The 25,699-nt window shown below is 35.4% G+C and overlaps 1 protein-coding gene across 1 annotated transcript in view; it reads left to right on the top strand.

Moving 5' to 3' along the window:
- LOC107696804 (protein FAM19A4-like) overlaps positions 1–25,699 on the top strand; it is a 42,662-nt gene that overhangs the window by 3,887 nt on the left and 13,076 nt on the right. Inside the window, exons 2-4 of the mRNA XM_016497308.1 lie at positions 11,530–11,634; positions 11,747–11,861; positions 22,998–23,153. Of these exons, the coding sequence (XP_016352794.1) occupies positions 11,747–11,861; positions 22,998–23,153 (271 nt within the window). The 5' untranslated portion in view covers positions 11,530–11,634. The remainder of the gene's footprint in view (positions 1–11,529; positions 11,635–11,746; positions 11,862–22,997; positions 23,154–25,699) is intronic.

Genomic DNA, 25,699 nt, shown 5'->3' with positions numbered 1-25,699 from the left:
ATATATATATATATATATATATATATATATATATATACAGTTAATAAATTACATTTAAATGAATATATTAATATTTCATATTAATAAATAGGTGGAGAGTCTATAAACTGCTTGTGTGTGAGTGCAGATGTGTTTTAAGTTTACCCTTCTCTCTGTGTCTGATGTGCATGTTTGTAATTATGGTCTGTACGATTAAGCTCACGTGCATTGGTTTGCTCACTGCAGTGAAGTGAGTGCATCTCTGCACAGTGCAAGGTGTTTAAGGCATTAAGCCTGATTTATTAAAGCAATAAGCCACTCAAGGCCATGCGTTACAGTGATTTTACCACAGCGAAGGGACGTTCTTAGGCTAGAAGTGAAGCAGACTGCATAAAACCCCTCTTAAACATGGTAAAATCACTGTAACACACATCCTCAGGTGTCTTATTGTGTCTCTGGGGTTTGTGGTTTATTCTAGTCTGTGTTTGAGCATATGTAAATCCAAAGATTGTTTCACTGTGCTGAGTAACTTGGGAGTTCGGTTTGAGTGTGTGTGTCTTAATGTGTATAAAAGCCAGTGTGTGTTAAAGGGAGAATAAGCGCGAGAGGTTAGACGGCCGTGCTCCTGAGGGAACATGGCAATACGGTGTTACACTCCAGAGCCCCACAGACAAATTAATTCACTTATTGACACTGCTGACACATCTCAGTGACTTTGTAAAATTAACAATTGATCACACTCACTCGCTCTTTCTCTCCTTTTTGCTATTCCCATCTCTGTTCCCAGTTTCTCCTTCGGCCGCTCTCTTTGCACACCCTGCATGTTTAGTCATTATTATAATTACGTGGCAGCCTGCAGGAGTCTGGTCATTAGCGATAGAGGGGTGTGAGATAATCGGGACAGTAGCCGGCCTCAGCACGCCTTTGCAGGGATGAGGGCAAGGAGAAAGACCTCGGCTCTGACAGTGGCAGACCACTTTCATTGATTGTCCAAATCCACATCCAAACACAACATAGTGGCAGGGTCACAAAATACAGGGACAATAAAAAAGAGCATTGCATTTATCACTGAGAGAAAGAGGACACAAGCCGAATATGGTGACAGGCAGTTTGGTTTTACTTCATCATAATTTGCTGCACACTTTGTGGCATTTGTTTCCTCCATGAGATCTTTTCATTGGCTGTATGAGACTGATTCTAGATCAGAACTGGCTGAATGTTTGGCTAATGTTTTAGGTATGCTCTCGGTAGACTGATCCACAGATCCATGAATGGTTTTGTGTTACTACAGATTTTTGGTTGGGGGTCTTTTCCCCAGTCAAGTCTTCATCCTGTATTGACATTCGGCTATTGCGATCCCCAGTGTTGCTTGGTTTCCATGTCTGATTCATTCAAGCTCCAACTTTGTCTCAGATGTTTCTCCTAAAATGTCTTTAAAAAAAGGAACAAAATTTGAGCATTTTGACATGTAATAAAAGTTTAGAGCTATTTGATGACATATATCATTAAATAAATACTGTCCTAATAATTGACAAAACCTTAGTATATTGAGATGAATAACATACATATTTACAAAAAAGTACCCATGGTACAGTATGACCAAGAGTTTTGCTGACTAGAAACAATTATGATATTAAAGACATCCCACTTAAATTTCTTCACTAATTATCATGAAAATGGATTTTGGATCCAATTTACCAAATTTCAGACACTGTGTACTAACATTTTTTAATTTATTTTTTTTTCGTGGGCTGAACTGATGGTCAGGCTTTTTAAGAGGCACACAGATGGCTGAGAGATGTTGGTGCACTTTGTTGTCAGGTGGTAAATGGTGTGATTGTAAAAAAAAAACCCTGACGTGTGTGTGTAACACGTTTGAGATGAGAAGTGTAATAATGTAGCAGATTTTACTGCTTTGGGGCAGGAAGTTTATAGCCTGTAAGTGCCATAGTTACACTATACCTTCATTATACACACACACACACACACACACACACACACACACTGAAATCTAATTCATTACTTTATTCTACTGTTCCTAATTCATTCTTTTATAATTAGAAATTATATACATTTTTATAATGCAACTTTTATAAAAGACATTTTTAGAAATGAATGACGAGTCTTTAGTCTTTTATGAATCTTTAAGGAGCTCTGCAGAATGGTTTGGTTAATTTTATCACCAAAAGTAACCAAAAATACACAAGCAGTCAGACATACAAACAAAACAACAGGGAGAGTCTCATTTAAAAATTAACATTTGGACGGAATGCAATAGACACAGCTAGTGAATGAGCAGATGAATCAGTGAAGCATCTCATTGTGTTAAAATGAGGTCATCATGGTGATCTTCATGGAGCTTGTACATCAGAGCAAAGCTAATTGGACGGTTAACAGTGTCTGCACTGTCTCAAGACGATGCCGTGAGAAGCAGCACCTCAGCAAATGAGCAGCGAGCTCAGAACTTCAGCTTACCTCTAACTCCACATCTAATTCAGAGGGCTTAAATGTGATGTGTTGAAATCTTATGAGAAAGACACACAGGTGCTTTTTTAAATTATAAGGCAATCGTGCACACACACACACACGCATACAGACCCTGGAAGGAAAGATTCTGGTTACAGATATTTTTTTTTTACTGGGTCTGAGGAAATGGAAGAGAGGGGAAAAAATGGTCTGGTGGAGTCATTGGATCTAGGGGACTGTGACTCCAGTCTGAGCAACAGGCTGTGGATGAGACTTAAGTGCAATGAAGATCAATTCTTCTGTAACTTTAACTCAGTACCCTTGTCATCATTTTACCCCTGGGCTTTATACAAAAAACTGTAGTAAGCTCGGGGCTGTGTTACAGCTGACAGCAAAAATTTGCATAGATACATAGATTTTTATACCTGAAGCACACCTGCTTACAAATACTGTTTTAGTGAAAATACATGGAGAATATCTTGTGTCTGAGTTCAGACCTTGAGCCATTCAAGTTGTATTCATGTTTGTCTATACATAACAAATCAGCAGTCATACTTTTTTGAAGGACATGGCCAAAAAAAAAAAAAAAATAAATAAATATATATATATATATAAATCAACAAAAATTATTTTTTCTTTAAATAAAAATATGACTTAATAATCTAGCAATGGAACAGTTTCATTTAGTGTTCAAGCAGACCCAAATTCAAATTCTGAGCTGTTATTTATATTTTAATGTTATATAATTAAATATAGTTAAATAAATTAAATATAGTTAAATAATATAATTTGTTTAATTACTTTAAAATATACATTATTAAAAAATGTATGAATGTATACACACACACACACACACACACACACACACACAATATTGCTAAAATTAACTAAATGCTACTGATCACGGGAGTAGAGCAGCTTTAACATTTTGTTAAATTATTTTGTGAAAGTCATATAAGTTTGGTGCAACATGAGGGTGGCTAGATGATGTCAGAATTTTAAATTTAAAGCAAATAATTAAGAGAGAGATGGAATTTCTGCCACAACATTTTAGATAAACACATATTTGTTAACCCACAATAATTGTGCAACTTAATTATCAAAGATAAATTATTTTTTGGAAATTGCATTCAAAATCTGAATAGGCAGTTTGCATGGGCATGATGTTTCTTCCACAAGTGTGTGTGTGCATATGTGCTTTTGTATGTGAAAAGGTAAATGTGTTTATATAGCCTTGTGTCATCTTGTAGATTAAACTTGGTGAGAAAATCTCACTGCTCCAATAGTCTCTAAAATAATCACACACGCACACACACAAGCTAGTAAATACATATTGAAATGAGATGCTGTATAGTGCAGGGTGTTGAAATTGCCTGCTTATCTCCAGTAATATCGGCTGAGCGAGAGCTGATGTACTCATCTGCAAACACACTGATACGGCAGGGCCAGCGGTGCGGAAACTCCCCGTGTCCGTTCGGATTGGCTGTCGGAGCTTTACTGCGAGCTTCCCCACAGATGCTTGTGCACATAAACACATACACTGATATTGCCTGGAGATGTGGAAATGCAGCAGGCTGGAAATGTTTAAATGAAAAGCCAGATAAATGCACCGGAAGACTTGGCCTCCCACCGCATTTCAATATTGTGCATTTTTCTAGAAATCCAAGATGCTTTTAAGAACTTCTGTTGGCCCTCACACCATTTGGACTCATTTTCGGCAGGGCCTCTCGTTGGAGAGATAGAGTTGTTTTGCAGGGATTCATTTTTCTGCTCTGTTTGAGCCCCAGAGCATGAAATGGTATATTTAGGATCAAGTCTGCTGTTGCAAATGACTTGTGTTTGTGTGTGTGTGTGTGTGTGTGTGTGTGTGTGTGTGTGTGTTAGTGAAAGAGAGGGAGCAAAAATGAGTGAGACAGTGACAGGGCACAAGAAGGTTGACAGAACCGCAGGAAGTTGATGACTTTTTTAAACACAGGTACCAAGCTGACAAAAATATGTTCTAAGAACATTTTACTAACATTCCCTTTAAGTTATGAAATTGTTATTTTGGAATGTTCTTCAAACATTTATGAGAACATAAAGACCAGATAATTCTGAATGAACATTCTATTAACATTACTGGATAAACATTTGTTCATTTGTTCTGAGAATGTTTTCTTGTTAGCTGGGTACAACATACACCTGTGGCATTAAGTTAAATAATATAACAGAAAAACTAACATTATCTTTATCTGTATACATATGTACTTTGTTCCTTTTGATACCGGAAAATGTTACACTTGGTTGTAGGTTAAAATTCCAAACAACATCTAGATGATAATATTATCTGTTTAAAGTGTTTAAAGGGTCAATTAATTATAGCCAAAGGGTGCAATACTTTATGCTATACATATTAAAGGGACAGTTCACTCAAAAATGAAAATTCTGTCTTTATTTGCTCATTCTCATGTGTTTCTGTATCTGTATGACATTATTTCTTCTGCGCACAAAAGGAGGTCATTTAAAAAAAAAAATTGTTTAGAAACAATGTGCGCTTCATACTCCTGTCCAGTAGGTGGCAAACATAGAAGAAATGTTCACTTGCTTCTTCTAGTGTTTTAGTTTGCACACTAATGCAAAAAGTGTATATTTGCCACCTACAGTACTATACTGGAGTGTGAAGCAGGAGAGCAATGGTGGCTGCCATGATTTCACTGCACAATTGCTTAAATATCACATTGTTTTTTCACTAAAAATTATTGGAACTGTTTGAAAACGATCAGTCAGCCACATACACTTTTTAAAATTTTTTTTGCTGACACTCTTGAGTTACGATGTACTGCCATTGCACTGAGTTTGCAAAGAAGAAAGAAGGCTTTTTGAACGTCATGAGAGTAAATGACAGCATTGTGTTTAAGTGTTTAAGTTATAGTAAGCCATTAGTAGGTTGATTTCCCCCAAAATGTAAACTGCTGTTCTATGGTACTTTCAAAATTTGTTGCTGATAGTTTGAGAATCCTGACCAACCCATGACTATATAATCAAGTTATCAACCAATATTGTGAATCTGAGGTGTTCGCTATGTTTTTGTCCATCCAATAGAAGATTAAGGGAGTGTTTGTATACTGTCACAGAATCTGAAATAACATACTTCATCTTAAACTTTAGTCTGACTAGATGTCATTTTCAATCCTGTTATAATTAGGAATATGTACAGTGTGTTCAGTGGGTTATACTGTTGTGCATTTTGATATAAACCATAAGGTGTGGTTACATTTACCATTGTATAGTAATTTTCACATGATCAGGAATTTCGCATGAGGGTGAAAGATTTCCCCACAAAGATTTTGCAATTCCAACAGAAGTTAACCAACAGAAAGCTGCTTGGTGTAAAAGTAACTTCTGTGTGAGCTGTGCTTATTATTATGTTGCTACGCTATTGACAATAGACAATGGACCCCCTTTACCCATAAGGTGTCGCTAAAATGTTGCTATTGTGACTGCACCTTTAGTCAGGAGAGCGCCATATTTATTTTTTGACAGGAATGAAAACAAGACAAGTTAGGGATGCAAGTACGGTGTCTTCTATGGATTGTACTCTTGTTTAATAACATGCTAGTTGTTCAGCTCACACCACATCTTTCCAAAAATTGTGCGCATGCTGAAGTAGAGGCTAGTGAGACATGTGACATAAGACCTTAAGAGTTCACCCAAAAATGGTCAGCGCCTCGTGGTTAGTGCGTCGACACATAGTGCAACCACGCTCACTGCGACCCGAGTTCGATTCCTGTCTCGAGGTCCTTTGCCGCTCCCGCTCCCCACTCTCCTCCCAGTGCTTTCCTGTCGTCTCTCTACTGTTGTATCTCAATAAAAAAGGCGTAAAAATCCCATAAAAATAACAACAACAAAAAAAAGTTCACCAAAAAATGGAAATTCTGTGTCGTTTCACAAACACAGTATTGATATTCTTTAGTGGTGTAGAAAAAAAATAGTGCTGGTGTTGGATCGGTATTGGCCGATTCTTAGAATTTGGAATACTCTATGTAATCTTACACTGCAAAATAATAACTCAAAAAGATTAAAAGATAACATCATAATTATTTACTGAACACTTAAATTAATCAATTATATAATGAAAGCCTAAAAACAGACAATTAATCGTGATAATCGGCATAATCGCCAAAGCCCTAAAACAGACAATTAATCGCAATAACCGTGACTATTTTTAAAATGTTAAAATTTCATAATTGTGACAGCCCTAATCATATAGGTTAGGAACAACATAAGGCTGAGGAAATGATGACAGAATTTAAATTTTTGATTGAACTTTCCCTTTCAAGACAGTACAAATCATTGAACAGGCTGTTTTTTCTTTTTCCTTCCAATTTTTTTTGTCACATTAGTAATAGGTAAACAAGCAGTTATCAACAAACCAATAGTTCTTTCCTCAATTAGTTTTTGATGTTATTGCAAGACTGATACGTCAAGAAGTCAAAAAGGGTTTTATTATCATCGGCCAGCCAGGCATGTAATATTGGAGTTTCATTTTGGTGCACCCCATTTTTGAGAGACTCGGAAATTCAGTTCACAATTCACTCGTCAATTTAAATGACTCCGTCTAGCAGGTAATGTACAGTTAGGGCTGTGCTTTATTTTCAACAGGAAAATGGGCCAGGTATTCCACCTCGGGATGTGTGCCGCAATGTGTCACCTCACCTGCATGCGTATTTATATTTAATGCTTCTGTTGTGGGATCCGGGCAGGAGATGTCAGCATTAAATGCAGGGCACAGTTCTTTATCTTAGTCAGAGGTGGCTTTGAGCTGGTGCATGTCAATGAAGCGCGGTTGTGCGCGTGGCTTTGTGTTTGTGATTAAGGTTAAGCCAAATGCAAATCAAAGCAATCTCCTCACAGACCTTTCTACGCAGACCGTCCCACTCCACGTAATGATCAACTCGGTCTGTTCTGCTGAAGAGTCCTTCTGTTAATACACCGATAAATACCACACACACACATAGACACATTCACCAATGAGCAAACACAGGTGCATTTGCGTGTTTTTAGGGCAATTAGAGGTGTTGTGCAGGATGAACAGTGTGACAGTAACAGGATGATTTAATATGTCATGACTGTTGACAGCAGTTTATGTATGTGTGTAAAGTGCGTAGTCAGCTTTTGTGTGTATCCATTTTCACTCCAGTATGGGTTTCTCTAATGAATGTGTCAGAATACAAAGCTGTTCGGTGGCTCAGCATGTCTAATTATCAGTCACACACACACACACGCACATGCACATGCTAATGCTGGATGTGTAAGGAGTGTTTTATTAAAATGCTAAGGCAAACGCACACTTTATGAGCTCCTCATGCACTCCTATAATCAGAATACCATTGTAATTGTAAGTGCCTGAGTGTGGGATATGAAACGTTCATACACTCCATTGTATATATCACAACATTTGGATCGATCCACTCACTTTTTTTTTTTATCTTTGAGCAATACATCAATAAAATGGATAATTCATAATATTTTAAAAATGTTAAAAATAAATGAATAATATATTTTTTGAAAATGTATATTAAAACCTCATAGTTTTATTATTATTATTTTTCATTCAAAGCAATTCTCAGTGTATCCACAAGGGGTATATATATATATACTGTATGTATATATATTTCAGTACAGTATGGGAGGAGTGCTTAACTATCTAAAATATGTAAATATCAAAATGCATCACATAATAATTAATGCAAACACAATAATTCAAGTGCATTCATTAACTTTCTTGTAATGGTTGCACACAATATAGATGTTAATGATGGTACATTTTTCATGTTGTCACCTGTGTGCTATGGGCTCAGGTTCCTGTGGCACTCAGTATTCATTTTATAATCCTAATCGGACTATCAAGGTAAAAGTGTCAAGCAGGAATTTGACCTGGTCTGGAGTCTTTTTGCCCATGGCACTTTTATTTATGGGCATGTTCACTGTGCGCATGAGCAACTGTGTAATGGCATGTCTATATATATGAAAGAAGCAGAGAAAAAGAGAGCATGAATGTGTGTGTATGTGACTGAACTTGCATGATTGGTGGTCTCTGTGAGTGTGTGATGTGGTTGTGAGATCCCTTCGAGCCTGGGGGTAGGTGAACTACAGTAAACAATATATCAGTCCCATCTCTGTGGCCCCACCGCCTGTGTGCGTGTGCGGGGTTGCCTTTGAAGAACAGGGGTTGCATCGGGCCCTGAGGGTGGATATCCCTCTCTGAAGCTGCCCTTCTTTTGCTCACCCCATCTCTGTTTCTCTCATGCCCCGCTCCATCAGGACTTTCATTCCTCTCTCCCTCTCTGTCCTCAGACCTTCCATCTTATCTCAGGTCTTTTTATTTCTTTCCTTCCAATCTCACTTCCATCGGTGCTGTTCTATTATCATATTCTTGTTTTTATTTTCTCGCCTGTATGTGGGTGTTTCTTTAACAAAGGGAACTTTTATGTGCCAGGGGTTACTTTTAATTAAAACTAGAAAATATATATTTTTTCCTTTTGTTATATGAAGGTCACATAACAGTTTTGTAAACATTTGATCATGCCTTGATAATTTTTTTAAAATAATTTTTTTTATATTTTCAAGTGCTTTTTATGTGTAGATTTTATTGTTTAACATCCTGGATCCAGGTTTTCAGGCTTTAAATATGAAAATCCATCATAAAAAATATTAATTATTACATTTTACGATAGTATAAAAAAAGAGGGAGAAATTACATTATTACACAAATTACAGCTTTCTCTCAGTTGTGGTGTTATGTGTCCCATTCATTTTAATTAGATTCTTGTTTTAATTATTATTGATTAGATTTTTTAAATGTATTTTTTATAACATATCAGTTTTTCCCAAATTACAACTGTTCCTCAGTTATCATGTTGGTTTTCATTTTATGATTAAATTAACATATTTTTTTCACAAATTACAAGTCAGTTATCATTTTGATTTAAAATTTAAATTTGAATTTTTTGATTAAAATTAACATAAATTTTCCAAAAAATTATAACTGCCTCTCAGTTACATTTTTTATAATTTCAATTTAAACTTACCACTAATAAAATGAAATCAGAATTTACCAATGAGACATCAGTCAATGAGGAGTATGATATAAAACATGAAACATATAGATACTTGATGTGTACTTCATTTGTAATCAGTCATTTCATTCTGTCAAATTATATAAAAAGAAGTATGACAATATTTACTATTTACTCTACGAAATTAGTCAGCCAGTTTTTTAAAGAAATGTTTAAAATGTTATTTCCATCTCAAAATGCATGTCAATTTGAGATGTGAAGGAAATAACAATTGTTCATTATGAGGGGAAAAAACCCCTCAAAACCTGAGGGTGGGATATGAAACGTTCATACCCTCCATTGTATATATCACAACATTTGGATCGATCCACTCACTTTTTTTTTTTATCTTTGAGCAATACATCAATAAAATGGATAATTCATAATATTTTAAAAATGTTAAAAATAAATGAATAATATATTTTTTGAAAATGTATATTAAAACCTCATAGTTTTATTATTATTATTTTTCATTCAAAGCAATTCTCAGTGTATCCACAAGGGGACAGAGTGACACTTCAATGTACACAATCACATATTCAGACCTGTGGGGAAATCTCTAGAAAACATGTCCAAGTGATGTCACCTCATAAGTAATAAATAATAATAATAATAATAATAATAATACTTTTAAATTTCTCTGAGGGTGGATATCCCTCTCTGAAGCTGCCCTTCTTTTGCTCACCCCATCTCTGTTTCTCTCATGCCCCGCTCCATCAGGACTTTCATTCCTCTCTCCCTCTCTGTCCTCAGACCTTCCATCTTATCTCAGGTCTTTTTATTTCTTTCCTTCCAATCTCACTTCCATCGGTGCTGTTCTATTACTATTATCATATTCTTGTTTTAATTTTCTCGCCTGTATGTGGGTGTTTCTTTAACAAAGGGAACTTTTATGTGCCAGGGGTTACTTTTAATTAAAACTAGAAAATATATATTTTTTCCTTTTGTTATATGAAGGTCACATAACAGTTTTGTAAACATTTGATCATGCCTTGATAATTTTTTTAAAATAATTTTTTTTATATTTTCAAGTGCTTTTTATGTGTAGATTTTATTGTTTAACATCCTGGATCCAGGTTTTCAGGCTTTAAATATGAAAATCCATCATAAAAAATATTAATTATTACATTTTACGATAGTATAAAAAAAGAGGGAGAAATTACATTATTACACAAATTACAGCTTTCTCTCAGTTGTGGTGTTATGTGTCCCATTCATTTTAATTAGATTCTTGTTTTAATTATTATTGATTAGATTTTTTAAATGTATTTTTTTATAACATATCAGTTTTTCCCAAATTACAACTGTTCCTCAGTTATCATGTTGGTTTTCATTTTATGATTAAATTAACATATTTTTTTCACAAATTACAAGTCAGTTATCATTTTGATTTAAAATTTAAATTTGAATTTTTTGATTAAAATTAACATAAATTTTCCAAAAAATTATAACTGCCTCTCAGTTACATTTTTTATAATTTCAATTTAAACTTACCACTAATAAAATGAAATCAGAATTTACCAATGAGACATCAGTCAATGAGGAGTATGATATAAAACATGAAACATATAGATACTTGATGTGTACTTCATTTGTAATCAGTCATTTCATTCTGTCAAATTATATAAAAAGAAGTATGACAATATTTACTATTTACTCTACGAAATTAGTCAGCCAGTTTTTTAAAGAAATGTTTAAAATGTTATTTCCATCTCAAAATGCATGTCAATTTGAGATGTGAAGGAAATAACAATTGTTCATTATGAGGGGAAAAAACCCCTCAAAATGACAGTTCTATTGTCATGCATGTATATCCACTGCTAGTAGACAAATTAAATGAACTAGTGAATTTGAAAAGTGCATTTTAAGGGAGTTTCAAATCTGAATCTCCAGAAGACCAAAAGTGCCCATAGTTGAAGAAAGACACATGTACTGCTTTTTACCTCATTTGACCTTATCCCTCTCCTCCTTCCTTCTGCCATCTCAGGATCTGAACAGTGATTGAGGACGTGAGGGAAGACAGAAGAGGACAAAGTAGGAGACATGGCCGGCTCACAGGGAAGAGAGTGAACGGAGAGCACAGGACAGAAAGGTAACACAGCTGACGTCTCCTCACAACCTTGAGGCAGATTGTGACTTATGTTTACACTTTTCAATGCTCTCCCTTGCCTGCTTTCTGTCTCTTTGTCCTGGTCTTTCTCTAGATGAAGCTGTGGGGGCAGTCAGTGTGGCCGTTGCAGGTTGTACTCCTGGTCACCTTGGTAATGTGCTCGTGCCAGTCGGTTTCTGCGGGTACACGGAGTCTGCGGGGACACACAGGTATGTCAAAGCCCTGTTGGCTTAATTACAGGAGAGTATATGAACACAAAGCAGATTGTCTGGTTTACTCTCACATTGCAAGTCCAAAGCAGATCACTGAGGCTCAGAAGACTGCCATTCATAAGTTCATCTCCTGCCTCTTGTGTGTTAGTTAAAAAAACAAATATTCCAGGTAGAAGTTAAAGGGGGCATCGGATGAAATGTTCACTTTTTTCTTTAGCTTTTTTGCATTTAGTTAGGTTTCTGGTCTGTCTGCCAGATCAGAAAAGCTGAAAAGAAAACATGTAGCCAGTTCGTTATGGGTTGTCTGAGTCTGAAACTGTCATCCAGCTGTTTCAATTTGCTGCTGGTTTCTGTGTAGATAGCTAGCTATTTGAATAAGACCACCTCTGAGCCATATAAGGATATATTCACATCACGCCTCATGGAAGAGAGGGGCGGGGTGAGCAGTAGCTCATTATCATTTAAAGAGACATGCACCGAAACAAGTCGCTGTGAACAGAGCTGTTTATGACAAGGTAAAAAGGGTGTTGTGTTACACCCTAAAGAATCATACTAACTTGTGGAAAATGGGTCCGATGTCCAATAAACAACATTTGTGGCAACATGTTGATTATCCCAAAAAATTATTTCCAGTCGTCCCTCATTTTCTTTAAAAGTGCAAAAGTCTTTTTATTTATTTATTTTTCTCTCTCTTGATTGCTGAAATTCATGTTTTATGATTCCTGTGGCTTTGGTTTTCTGTTAACTTTTCTATCCATCATGTACCCCATTATAAAGAGACCGCGGGATTAGGTTGGGTGAGGTAGGGAGGGTGGCAGGGTAGGTGGGGATGTTGAATTGATATGTGTTTTCATGTTCTTATTCCTGTTTGTATATTGTTAACAATTAAAAAGCAAAACAAAAAAAGTGTAAAAGTCTGAGTTACACTGAGCACTTACAATGGAAGTGAATAGGGCCAATCTGTAAAAGTTAAAATAGCATAGTCACACGTTAACATGATTTTAGTGTGAAAAAAACAGCTACTAATCTTTTCTGTATGTTATGTGCAATTTTTCAGCTTTCTTGCCATGGCAAAATGCCACAAGGAAAGCAACAATGATAGTAAAGGATTCTTCACATTGTCTGTTTAATGGATTTGAAAAATTGCCTTCAGAAAGGCGCTATAGAGAAATGAAAAATGATTTTTAAGAGGTCTTTTGTCCTATTGCCAATCGGTTTATTGAATAATTGTTGACATTAGTCTTATTTTCCCATTCTTTTTCTCTGTAATGGAGGTATTGTGTTTCTGTGTTTCGTGAATAAGCTGTATTGTGAATTTAGTAGCAAAAATCTGGGTTACAGTGAGGCATTTACAATGAAAGTGAATAGGGCCAATCTGTAAATATTAAAATAGTATAGTAAAAATATGTAATCAGTATAAATGTTAACACTATTTTAGTGTGAAAAAAAAATCACTAACATTTTCTGTTTAAGTTATATGCAATTTTACTACTTTGTTGCCATGACGGAATGACAACAAAAAGGCAAATTTCCATGATAATAGATAAAGAGTCAAATCACATCCTAAAATCTAACTGAGACTTGTCATTTGCACTTATATATTATTTTCCCATTCTTTTTCTCTGTAATGGAGGTATTGTGTTTCTGTGTTTCGTGAATAAGCTGTATTGTGAATTTAGTAGCAAAAATCTGGGTTACAGTGAGGCATTTACAATGAAAGTGAATAGGGCCAATCTGTAAATATTAAAATAGTATAGTAAAAATATGTAATCAGTATAAATGTTAACACTATTTTAGTGTGAAAAAAAAATCACTAACATTTTCTGTTTAAGTTATATGCAATTTTACTACTTTGTTGCCATGACGGAATGACAACAAAAAGGCAAATTTCCATGATAATAGATAAAGAGTCAAATCACATCCTAAAATCTAACTGAGACTTGTCATTTGCACTTATATATTGTTGCTCTTTTGTTAGTTTTGACTGCTTTTATTGTCCTCATATCCTTTATCCAAGTCGCGTTGGATAAAAGCGTCTGCTAAATGACTAAATGTAAATGTAAATGTAAATGTAAAATAGCCACAAAAATGACATTAACAAATTTACACCCCAAATAATACAAGCAATTCAAGTTTTGACATATAATAATTGTGCTTTTATAAAGCTATAACCTTCACATTTCTGCTTGCAAATCTTCTAAAAATGGGCCCCATTCAATCTCGATTTTTTGTTGTTGTTTTTTTTAAATAATTTTTTTTGTGGTAATTATGTCACTAATGTTGGAGATTAAGCTTAACCTTTATTAAACTTGGAATATTCCTTTAAATATTTTGGCTAATTCAATGATGCTTTCAGCTACCAAGAGTGTGGTACTCTCAGCTCTTTTTAACACTATCACCATGTTTAAATCCATTCCACAAATTTTTATTCAAAATTAGTGAAGAAAATAATTTAAAAAAATCCTCAGATTCCGTCCACCCAGCGAGTGTAAACCACAGAGGATGTTGGCAAACCTTTCAACATCAGTTTATTTTTTTCAGCCCATAAAGGACATTTAACATGGCTTGACCTCTAATAAAAACACACAATTACCGTTATTGTCAGTGCTGTCCTGTTCAGGAGATTAAATGCAGGTCGTTTGCATCCGTATCATATTTATGTGATAGTGCTCCTGCCCTACAGTAATATTATAATGGACAGCAGCAAAGTCACTCTTTTCATCAGAGTTCATGCCTCCGCAGTAAGGAGTTTTAAGCAAAGGGACAATTCAGTAATGACTGTATTGGTATGTATGATCTTAAATGGTCAGGTAATAAACTCATCACACCTCTGCGTGCCTCTGTACACACACATGGATACAGACCTACCCGTCTTTGTAAAAAAGAGGGAGGGTAACTAAAATAATGTCCACTTCCCCACGCTAATTGACACCCACAAGCTAACTAATTCTGATTTGCATATTTCATGAAAGCTTCCCACATGGTGACGAAGTGACCAGCAGTACATAGATATTTTAGCATGCCAAAAGGTCAGACTCTGGCTCTTTTGCTGAATCATTCATATCATGCAAAGTCCTTCCCCAATGTCAGTGTTGCTCCAGCTAATTATCACACTTTCTTTAATTACGACTTCTCTTTGTTTAGTTGTTGCTAATGCAAGGTGACCTTTTTGCTGGCACAGAAATGCTACCAGCATCTCGAGTCTGTCTGACTGATGATGTTACTTTTCATTTTGATGGGGAAAAGAGGTTACTTTTCTAATGGAGGTGTTTTTAATCACCTCGCTGCTAATTACAGCAGCAGTGTGTTGTGAAGGTCACCAAAGTTTTCACATTTCATATACCACCAAAGTGGATGTTATTGCCGGTTTTAGCCTTATCCTTAATTTCAAGGGAGATTCTTGCTAATTGGGTAAAAACTGTTTGTTGTGAAATTGCATATTTTTAAGGGGAACAAAAGAAAGGGGTCAACTGTTGGCACACAAAATTGCATTGCCAACATTTTTCATTGATTCGTTGTTCCTTTATTTGCCATGCGATGTCTATGTTGGGGAAAGTTTCAGAGAGACTTTTTGCACTGACTGGCTGCACAAAGCAGCTATTTGTACCTCAATAGTCTGGAACTCGACCTGACTACAAAAAAATTACAATTTAGCCGTTGCAAAAGTGCCCTAAAGAATAAAGCATGTTTTAATATTTTGCACAGGTGACCAGACTTATGCAAATCTCTACTAATGAAAAGGTAAAAAAGCTGAAAAATGGTAAAAAGTTACTATTATAAGTATTATGCTATATATAATTATATTCAATATAAGTATACTCATTTAAAGTGTCATTTCCAATATTTATATATTGTATAACATTACATAATATTTTAAAATAAAATATATGTTTATATCATACACTACCGTTCAAAATTTGGGGTCAGTATAATTTTTAAAGAAATAAATGCTTTTATTCAGGAAATTTGCATATGGTAACGTTTTATTTTGCAGTCCTGTTCTACATGTACATAGTACTATGTACTTGTAATAGTAATTACAATAACTGGGTAATAACTAGGTACTAACCCTGAACCTACCCCTAAACCTAATCCAAATCCATGTATCCTAACCCTAACCTTATATTTTCCTGTACTTTGTAGGTAAGTACACTAAGTACAGGCAAGTGCATATACTGTAAAATAAAGTGCAACCCATAAAATTTATCAAAAATGACAGTAAAAACATTTATAATGTTACCAATGTCTATTTAAAATACATTCAGTTTTTTTAACCTTTTAAAAATATGCAATATTTTTTAGCAGTTTTCAACTATAATAATAATAATAAATAGGAAATGTTTCTTGAGCACCAGATCATCATGTGACACTGAAGACAGGAGTAATAATAGCTGAAAGATTTGAAGATTTTTTAAAATGATATTATATATAAAATGAAAAAAAAAAAACAATTATATATAAAATATTTTATATTCTGTAATTTTTCATCTTTTCTAAAATTATTTGCATGTATTTAAGTGTGTCTTAATTATGTAATTATTATATATTATCTTATTATACTATCTTATTATCTTGTACAAAATTACTACACAATATCAGTAGCGCAATATATGTTAATAACATTTTCCAATTTATAAATAGGCTTTGTCACAACTTACATGTACCTTGAGAAAAGCAAGTTCTTCACTGCAGTGTCACTTGTGACCACATGGTGGCTCTGAAGCTCTATATATGCCTGCACAGGACTAACCCCTCATGTGTTTGAATGAGAAGCAGTAATGGGTCATTTGTAAATTTCTCCTGTGGAAACATGGACACTAATGGGAACGGATGGTCTGAATCTCACCCAAACGAGGCAAGGGCCATTGACTGATGGTTGACACTGAAACCAGACACTATAACTAACAACCACTTTTTCTTGTCTTGCGTGTTCTGTCATGCTTGTCCATGCTTGCAGGTAAATAGAGACAATAGCATGTGAGCGGCTGCCTTTGTTCCTGTCTGCTGTAATAGGCCCTTATATAGCCAACATCGAAGGCCAGCAAAGTCCCAATGCGCATTGCATTTAATGAGTATACACACATTCACCAACATTCCTCCATGTCTACACGAACCATTCATGGCCATTTCCGACACATTGCTTCAGCCGCCATATAGTACAGTGTGAAAGTGAGTCGCCTGGAGCCAAAGGCCACCCAATCTGAGACCTCATTTGTGTTATGTGAGCTGTGCTTTGGTCTGTGTCAGTCTTGGCCGTTCTTACACTCATGACATAAAGATTAAACACACAAGTTCAAACATCCATGCAACATTGTTCAAGCTTGTGATGACATTTGACACATCCAATTAAAAACAACAGCTAACCTGGAGCTATTACCTGGTCTGAGTAATGGAGGTGTGTGGAACATGTCAGCTGGGCTCAGGTAGTACGTTACGGGTGGTCTTGTTAGAAAGCTTGTTAGTTTAATTTTGTGTCACGTTGCACATTTTCTTCTGTCATGGACGTTGACATTCATCTCTAACTGCATGTTCTTTCTTGAACACTGAACCAATCATCACATGAGGTTTGATACATTAGTGGCTGCTCAGCTAGCTGATGTGGGTTGCTAAATGGTCATTATCTTGTCCAGCAAATGTTGCCAAGTATTAATTTGGAATTACAAACAATTGTACTTTTACAAGACAGACTTTGTAAATGCATTCTTCTCAATTTATTTTCTGACAATCTGACAAGAAAGTTTTTTTAGACATAGATCCATGTATAAATGAGGGGCCTGTAAATGATTGTCACAGTTTCACTTTTATGTCAGTTAATTACGGATGTCAATCAATTAACGTATTTAATTAAATTAGCTAGACAGATGTAATTAATTACAATTAAATGCATATCAGTATTTGCTGGGGGGAAACCCTCATTTTGGCAGCCAAATGCATGAATAAACATTTTTTGTGGTTTCAATAAAAGTTTTAAAAAATGATTCCATACTCATTATGTGCTGTTGCTTTCTGTAAAACCTCCTGTAAAGATTTTACATATGGGTCAGAGGGCTGGATTATGATGTTATTTTTAGCACATTTTTAAAATAAAATGAATCTCACTAAATTAACACGTTACATTGACAGTCCTACTCATAGTGCATATTTTTTGCAGTCATTGTCATCACAATCAACCGAGTTCCCTCAACCTGAGTCACGAAATGTCTGCCCTTTTGGTGCTGACACGCCAGTCGGCTATTGACAGCAGAAAGACATGCTTCTTGATAAATCGCACAAAGGCTCACCCGCCTCGCGCTGTCAGAATATATCAATCGCCTGGCTGGCCCATCAGCTCAAGGTAATGGCGTTTAGCTTGACACCCAGATGCGTCCGCCACAGGGATAGAGACAGTTAGCCATGCTTGAAACCTTATTTGATTTCAGGCTGATCTGAGATTTATTACTCTGAGACCATCATAAAAGCGCTTTAAAATACAGAACAAGATGGCTATGGTGGAACGCTGAGCAGTTAATTCCAACGTCGCAGTCCTGGAGGAGAAGCTGCGCAAAAACGAGCGATTATCCCCGGAGTCTGCTCACTGTGCTTAATGGTGCGGTGGAGAATTTTACAAATGACTTCTGCTGCCAAGTGTGTAAGAAGAGGCAGATACAGAGAAAAGCTTATTCAGATGCATTTGAGCTGTTCATACAGCACAAATTTTCCATGCCTGTTCACTCATTATTAGCTTAATGCCACATCTACAAGCACTCTAAACCGTTTTTATGCTCTGAGAGCTCATTTTTGTGATTTGTCGGTTGCTGTAGTCCTCGGGGCCGGAGATGTGTCAGATGGAGTGTCCAAGATGTGACGCCTGCCTGTGTGTGAGAAAGGTGTAAGACATGAGTGAAAGTGTGAAGTGTGAGACCTTCATCCTCTGGTTGGCAGTGTGATTTCTCTGCACAGTATATTGTTAAACCCAGGGTATATAAAGGGTGAGCTACTTAGGTAGGAAGTGGGATTGTGTATGCTTGGTGCTTATGTCTTTCCCGTAACCCCATTATGCCAGTAGGAGGTAGTATGGCCTTTGTTCTTGGCGTTTGGTGGTGATGGGGTGTCTTCCCCTGAGCCCTGAGCCTCCAACCTCTTGCTTCTCCGCAATCTGCACACTAACAAGGCGCACAAAATCCCCACAAACATGCACATGTGCAAACTGGAACACATGGCGCACTTCCAGGAAAGTTACACTCTTAAAAATAAGTTCCAAGAATCAGAAAGATTTAGTAATTTTATATGTAGGTGCTTAAAAGCAGCAGATTTGGTGGATTGTGAAAATGCTTGTGAAAAATTGAATAGCATAATATATTCATATGTACACCACCGTTGAAAAGTTTGGTGTCGAAAAGTCTCTTATGCTCACCAAGGCTGCATTTATTTGATTAAAATTATAGTAAAACCAAAATATTGTGAAATATTATTACAATTTGCAATTTTAAAATATTTTAAAATGTAATATATTCCTGTGATGGCAAAGCTGTATTTTCATCAGCCATTACTCCAGCATTTAGTGTCGCATGATCCTTCAGAAATCATTCTAATATGCTGATTTGATGCTTAAGAAACATTTCTTATTATCAGTGTTGAAAACAGTTGAGCTGCTTAATATTTTTGTGGAAACTGATACTTTTTCAGGATTATTTGATGACTAGAATGTGCACACACACACACACACACAACAGCATTTCTTTGATATATATATATATATATATATACATGCAGTCCCAGGGAATCGAACCCATGGCTTTGCTATCACTCCATATGCTACTGTTTGAGATAAAAGAACACTGATAAATCTCCTTTGAAAAGTGATACATTTCACATATCTTTTGCCATCAAATGTTGTATCCAGTCAAACTCCGTTGCAAATTAATTTAATGGAAGTGGACATACCCTCATGCTCGAAAACCAAGAACAAAGTTGAGCAAAGTAAAAGCAAATATGACCCAGACTGCTAGTCGATGTTCACATTGGTCACCCATTTTGTGTGGGTCACTTTTCAATGTCCAATGTAAAATCTGGGTCCTGAACCCAAACCATTTGAGAATCACAGCTTTAAATAACCTTTAAAGAAACCTCTGATCTGAATAAGTGTTACTTGAAAAACTTGTAAAATCTCTCCCTCACAAAAAACGTATAACTCAAAAACCCTATAGTGAAAAAAATGCATGAACCTGCTGCAAAGAACCATTGAAAAACCTTAATTTTTAAGAATTTAACACAATAACGACTAATTTCTGCAGTCTTTTAATTCTTCAATGTTATTTAAGTGTTTATTTATATACCATTATAGTATTTATTAATATTTTGAATTTATAGCTTTTGTTTTTATATTTTCAGTTTTAGAGATTTCTATTTAGCTTCATTTCGGTTTTAATTTTTTCTAATTTTAGTACTTCAGCTTCAACTTATTTATTTCATTTAGTTGGCAAGGCAGCATTTAAAATTCAAATTCAAATTTTTTGTTTTAGTTTTTCAGTTCATATTTATATTTTATTTTATTTCAGCTTTTTTTTCATTTACTGAAAATGATTTGTAATAGTTTTAGTTAACGATAACAACACGGTAATGCTTCAGATACAAAATCACACATCACAGACACTTTTTCAGATAAAATTCCAAAAATCCCCCACCACCTCATCTCCAGAATACAGAAGCACACCATCAATCATTCATTATCTCTCCGATACCCATGCAGGATCCGACATGAGGCCTCGCGGTGTCAGTCATAGTCACAGTTAGAGATCTGCCCTTATCTGTTGTTTATCCAGCGATGTCGGAGCTGACAGAGACACGCACACGGTCATCCAGCCTGTAAGCATTCACCCCCTGGACTCCACACACTTCCTCTAATTAAAGCCCAGTCGGCGGCGTCCATGTTGGGCAGAGAGGACAGGGTGATGGGGTAATGTGTGGAGCCTCAGGTGAAGAAGGCAGAGGGGTGAGTACCGGAGGAAATGAAAAGAGAAAGAAGAAAGAAGAAAGAAGAAAGAAGAAAGAATGAGACCTCTCTAAGCTGAGGAGCATCACCTGTCCCAGGAGGAAGCTGTCAAACAAACTCCACATCATAGCAGGAGAGCAAGTTCATGGCCTGATGAAATGGAAACCACCATGTTGCTTTGTGTGTATGTGTGTGCAGACCCACCGTGTCCAACTTGTGTTCAAAAAAAAAAAAAAGTGTACATTTAAAAGAATAAGTGAATTTTATATTAGTTAAGATACTTTATTGCATTACTTTTCACCTAAAAACATAAAAAATTGACAGTTTATTATTTAATTTTTTATTAATTTATTCTTTTTTTTTTTACCTGATTTAATACAATAACTACAATGAAAAGTGATCATATTTACAAATCAATTATAGAATCATAGCAGAATTGCTCAGCTAACTGTTGCTGATCATAATAATTTGTAATTTGCATTCTGACTAAAGTGTTGCATTTTATGATTTAATGATCACTAAAGATTTTAATCAAGTATAGAAATCAAATGCTGCATAAAATACTACTCATTTAAGCCAGTTTTTTGACTACTTCTCATAACTACACTTCCCATAATTCTCTGCTGCAACATGTGAATTATAAAATACATTGGAAAATGGTCACACTCTTCATACTTCATTCAACCTAAACCTTATATCAGTGTTGCCAAGGCATCAACTCTAGTTTTCTTTAAGTTTTTTACGTTTACGTTTATCATCTGACATTCATTCATTTATTCATTCATTCATTCATTTATGTGTTGCTTTGTGTCCAAAAATATGTTGCTCGGTCCAAAAATCGCTGCATACTTTATTTTGCATTAGCACTAAAAAGCTTTGTCAGTAAAAAAAAAAAAAAAAACTTTTTAAAACGTAATTTTTTTTTATTCCACTGCACTGCGTCTTGGATTTTTAAACACAAAAACACTTTCTGTGTGAATGGCCCCTTCCATCCTGTAATGAATGTTGGCTAGCAATGTCCCAAGAGAAGAAAGCAACTCATGTTCACCTTAAATCCATGTCGCCTGCTTACTCTCTCTCATGACAGCAGGGCAGATGGTTATGCCACATATATTTTACATACATTTATCAGTAAACACAGACTGACTAGTTACTTTTGTATTTGAGGAGTGCTAATGGTATTCGATCACATCATCCTCACTGTGATTTAAATCATTTGGATATGTTATTTTCCACAGCCACCTGTTATAACAGCTCTAAATATGTCATAATGAATTTTCATATTACCACATTCATTCATTTATGTGTGCGTCTCTCCATTATGACATATTCGTATTACCACATTGCATGTACAATGAGGCATTGGCCAATACTCACACACCACACTGCATAGAGGAGCCCGAGTTTCTTGGAGACAAATCTTGGCTGTAATTGAGCACTCATGTTAGACTGGCTGTAAAAAGAAACAATTCCAATGCTCAAGCAAGTTATTTACACTCTGAACAGAAGAATAGAGCTCTGTGTTCATTTTGTATGTACTGCTAGGGGAAGTGGGAAAGAAAAAGAGCGAAGACTTGGACCTGGCAGCCCTTAAGCTGCTTGTTAGATGCTGCCACTCTCATTAAATATAGATGCTGTTTCTTATTTTGGGTGGGTTATTATTATTAAATGTTAGGGTTAAATCCACGAGGAAACCTTTAAATAACTTTGTTTATTTACATCTATACACAAATTAAGTTGGCATTTCCTTGATTTCCTTGGCATTCTCTTGATCTTTTGCTGTTTTGCTCTGAAGTGACGTGACATGAGGCCAAGTATGATTCGGTGCCTTGCTCAAGGGCACCTCAGTCATGGTATTGAAGGTGGGAGAGAGCGCTGTACATTCACTCCCCCCACCTACAATTCCTGCCGGTACGAGACTCGAACCTGCAACCTTTGAGTTACGATAACCATTAGGCCACAACTTCCCCTCTGCTAACTGAAAGAACAGACTTTATATAATGTTGCAATTTCTCTAACTGGGAAACAGAAGAGCAGCATGCATCGGTATTTGCTTTGAGCAAAACATTTGCTTTTTGTGCATATTTTTAGAACAAGCTTTACTAGGATAAAGTAGAGAAAGTGTCTTTTATTTTTTCGATTTTTCTGTCCCTTTTCTGCAGGTTCGTACCAGGTGAAGCAGGGAACCTGTGAGGTGGTGGCTGTCCACCGGTGCTGCAATAAGAACAAGATAGAGGAACGTTCACAGACCGTCAAGTGCTCCTGTTTCCCTGGTCAGGTGGCTGGTACGACACGAGCACAGCCTTCTTGTGTGGAGGGTAAGTGCTTTTCATGTGTTGATGTTTACCCTTTATTGTCAAAAAACAATTTTTTTTTTTTGCAATAAATGTAAATAATAAATATTAAAATTATAAGAAATATACAAAAGCAATATGAATAAAGTACAAGGTGCGGAAATATTCAACCCAGGCTCATTGGAAATACGTGACTGCCTACATTTCTGCAAAACTACAAAAACCTATACCTATACATACATTTCAAGTTTCCAGGTGAAATGAACACTAGAGGCAGTAAAACATATTACGATTACAGGGGCGGATTATCGATGAATGAAAGCACATTTTTGAGCAGTTCCTTGCAAAATACTATGGTATGACCTCAAAACATGTTTACTATAGTGCATAATATATCTACATTTTGACATCTGAATCACATAATCTGCTCCATATGTATGACTTTTCTAAGCTTGCTCAGTGGCTCACCTGGTACAGGATTGCGATGCGAATTGCTCGAAGTCCCATGAAACGTGAATTGCAACATTCCGCAAAAGAGCTCAAAGCCTTGAATACGGAAGCTAAAATGACATGGTTGCTTCAGCATGTGTTTTTATCTCGTTTGCCTATGTTATTTCTATCAGTTAGGATTAGGGTAGGGTTTAGTGTAGGTGGTATTAATTTCAAATGCGATAGATGTGATAGAAGTAAATAAATAAAATAATAATAACAAAAAAATTAAATGCAGGCACAGTCACCTTTATCTGTTTCGTAGAAAATTAAACCACTATTTAGTGCCAGACATTTCACTTTAAAACTTGCAATGCAAAATAATTTTGCAACCATTTTGTATCCACAGGCATGAATTTTCATAACACTGTGTTGTTTAACAAACCCGCCTCTGCAATGGAGAAAAAAAATATAGCTTATAGCACCTTTTGTGGACATGACCTCTGAAAAGTACAGTGAAATGTACTCAGTGCAATGCATTTCAGGTCTTGCAGAAATATAGGCAAAGTCATATATTTCTAATGAGCCTGGGTTAGAAATATTATGAGGATGTGCAAAATAAAAAGTGCATCAACAGTAGTGTAGTACAGTATGAGGACATTAAAATGGCCCAATTTACATTATTAGTATTAGTATTATCATCCATCTTGGTTGATCCATTCACGCATGATAAGCACAGACAAGTTACCATTTATACCTGATGTTAACATGTCTCTTGTGGCCAATTGTGAATGGGTTTCATTGGAAAAGGTCTCTGATTTTGCAAAATATTAGGTGTATTTTGATATCAAAGCCATTATCCATGTGACAAATGTGACTACAAAGTCCTCCGCTCCATCTCTTCTCTATTACCTAAAGGTTTAGGACAAGAGAGTGTAGTTTGGGTGATGAAGGAGGTTTAAATGTGTCCCCTCGGTCATACTGTACGCTCTTTAGTTATAAAGGCAAGAGGGCGAATGCTGGCAGCCATTTTTCTTCTTTGTCTTCTTTGACACCCGAGACAAAAGACCCCAATAGAAAGTAGGGAGGGCTGCACCAGGGGAGGTATTCCATGTTATGACTTTCATGGCTCTCTTTGACTATAGTTCATGTAATGACAAAAGTGGGTCCTATGCACATTTTGTATTTTCCACAGATGTGAGGCTACAGGGCTGTATTATGGAGGCACAAGGAATCTGATGTAACCGAGAGAAAGAAAACAAAAAACTATAAAAATGATAAAATACACAAGCATAGGGATAAATTAATAAATGAATCTATTCATTGTTTTTCTATTTATGTACCTAATACCTTCATTATTTTATATTATATATTATATATAAATAAAATAAAAGTTTTCTATTTTAATATATTTTAAAATGTAATTTATTCTTAATGAAAAAACCTGAATTTTCAGCAGTCATTACTGCAGACTTCAGTGTCTCATGATCTTTCACAAATCATTGAAATGTGCTGATTTGCTGTTCATTTCTTATTATTATCAATGTTGAAAACAGTTGTGCTGCTTAATATTTTTGTGAAAACCGTGATGCCATTTGTTTCAGGATTTTATTTATTTATTTTTTTTTTTTGATGAATTAAAAGTTCAAAAGAATAGCATTTATTTGAAGTAGAAATGTTTTGTAACAATGTAAAAGTTTTTACTGAAAGTCTTTGCTGTCACTTTTGATCAGTTTTTAGAATAATTATTTTCACTTTTTAGAATATTGCATATTTTATGCATTTATGTGCATGGGTGCAGTATTATGCAGTTTCTTTTTCTTTTAAAACTATTGGTATACACAGAAGGGCAGAAAGAGAGTTTAATGACAAAAATGGGTCCTATGCACATTTTGTATTTTCCACAGATGTGAGGCTACAGGGCTGTATTATGGAGGCACAAGGAATCTGATGTAACCGAGAGAAAGAAAACAAAAAACTATAAAAATGATAAAATACACAAGCATAGGGATAAATTAATAAATGAATCTATTCATTGTTTTTCTATTTATGTACCTAATACCTTCATTATTTTATATTATATATTATATATAAATAATCGATTTGTTGTATATATATATATGTTAATTATATATATATAT

The sequence above is a fragment of the Sinocyclocheilus anshuiensis genome, unplaced genomic scaffold, assembly GCF_001515605.1.
Source record: "Sinocyclocheilus anshuiensis isolate Anshui unplaced genomic scaffold, SAMN03320099.WGS_v1.1 scaffold710, whole genome shotgun sequence".
NCBI lineage: Eukaryota > Metazoa > Chordata > Actinopteri > Cypriniformes > Cyprinidae > Sinocyclocheilus > Sinocyclocheilus anshuiensis.
This window is presented reverse-complemented; position numbering and strand designations above follow the sequence as displayed.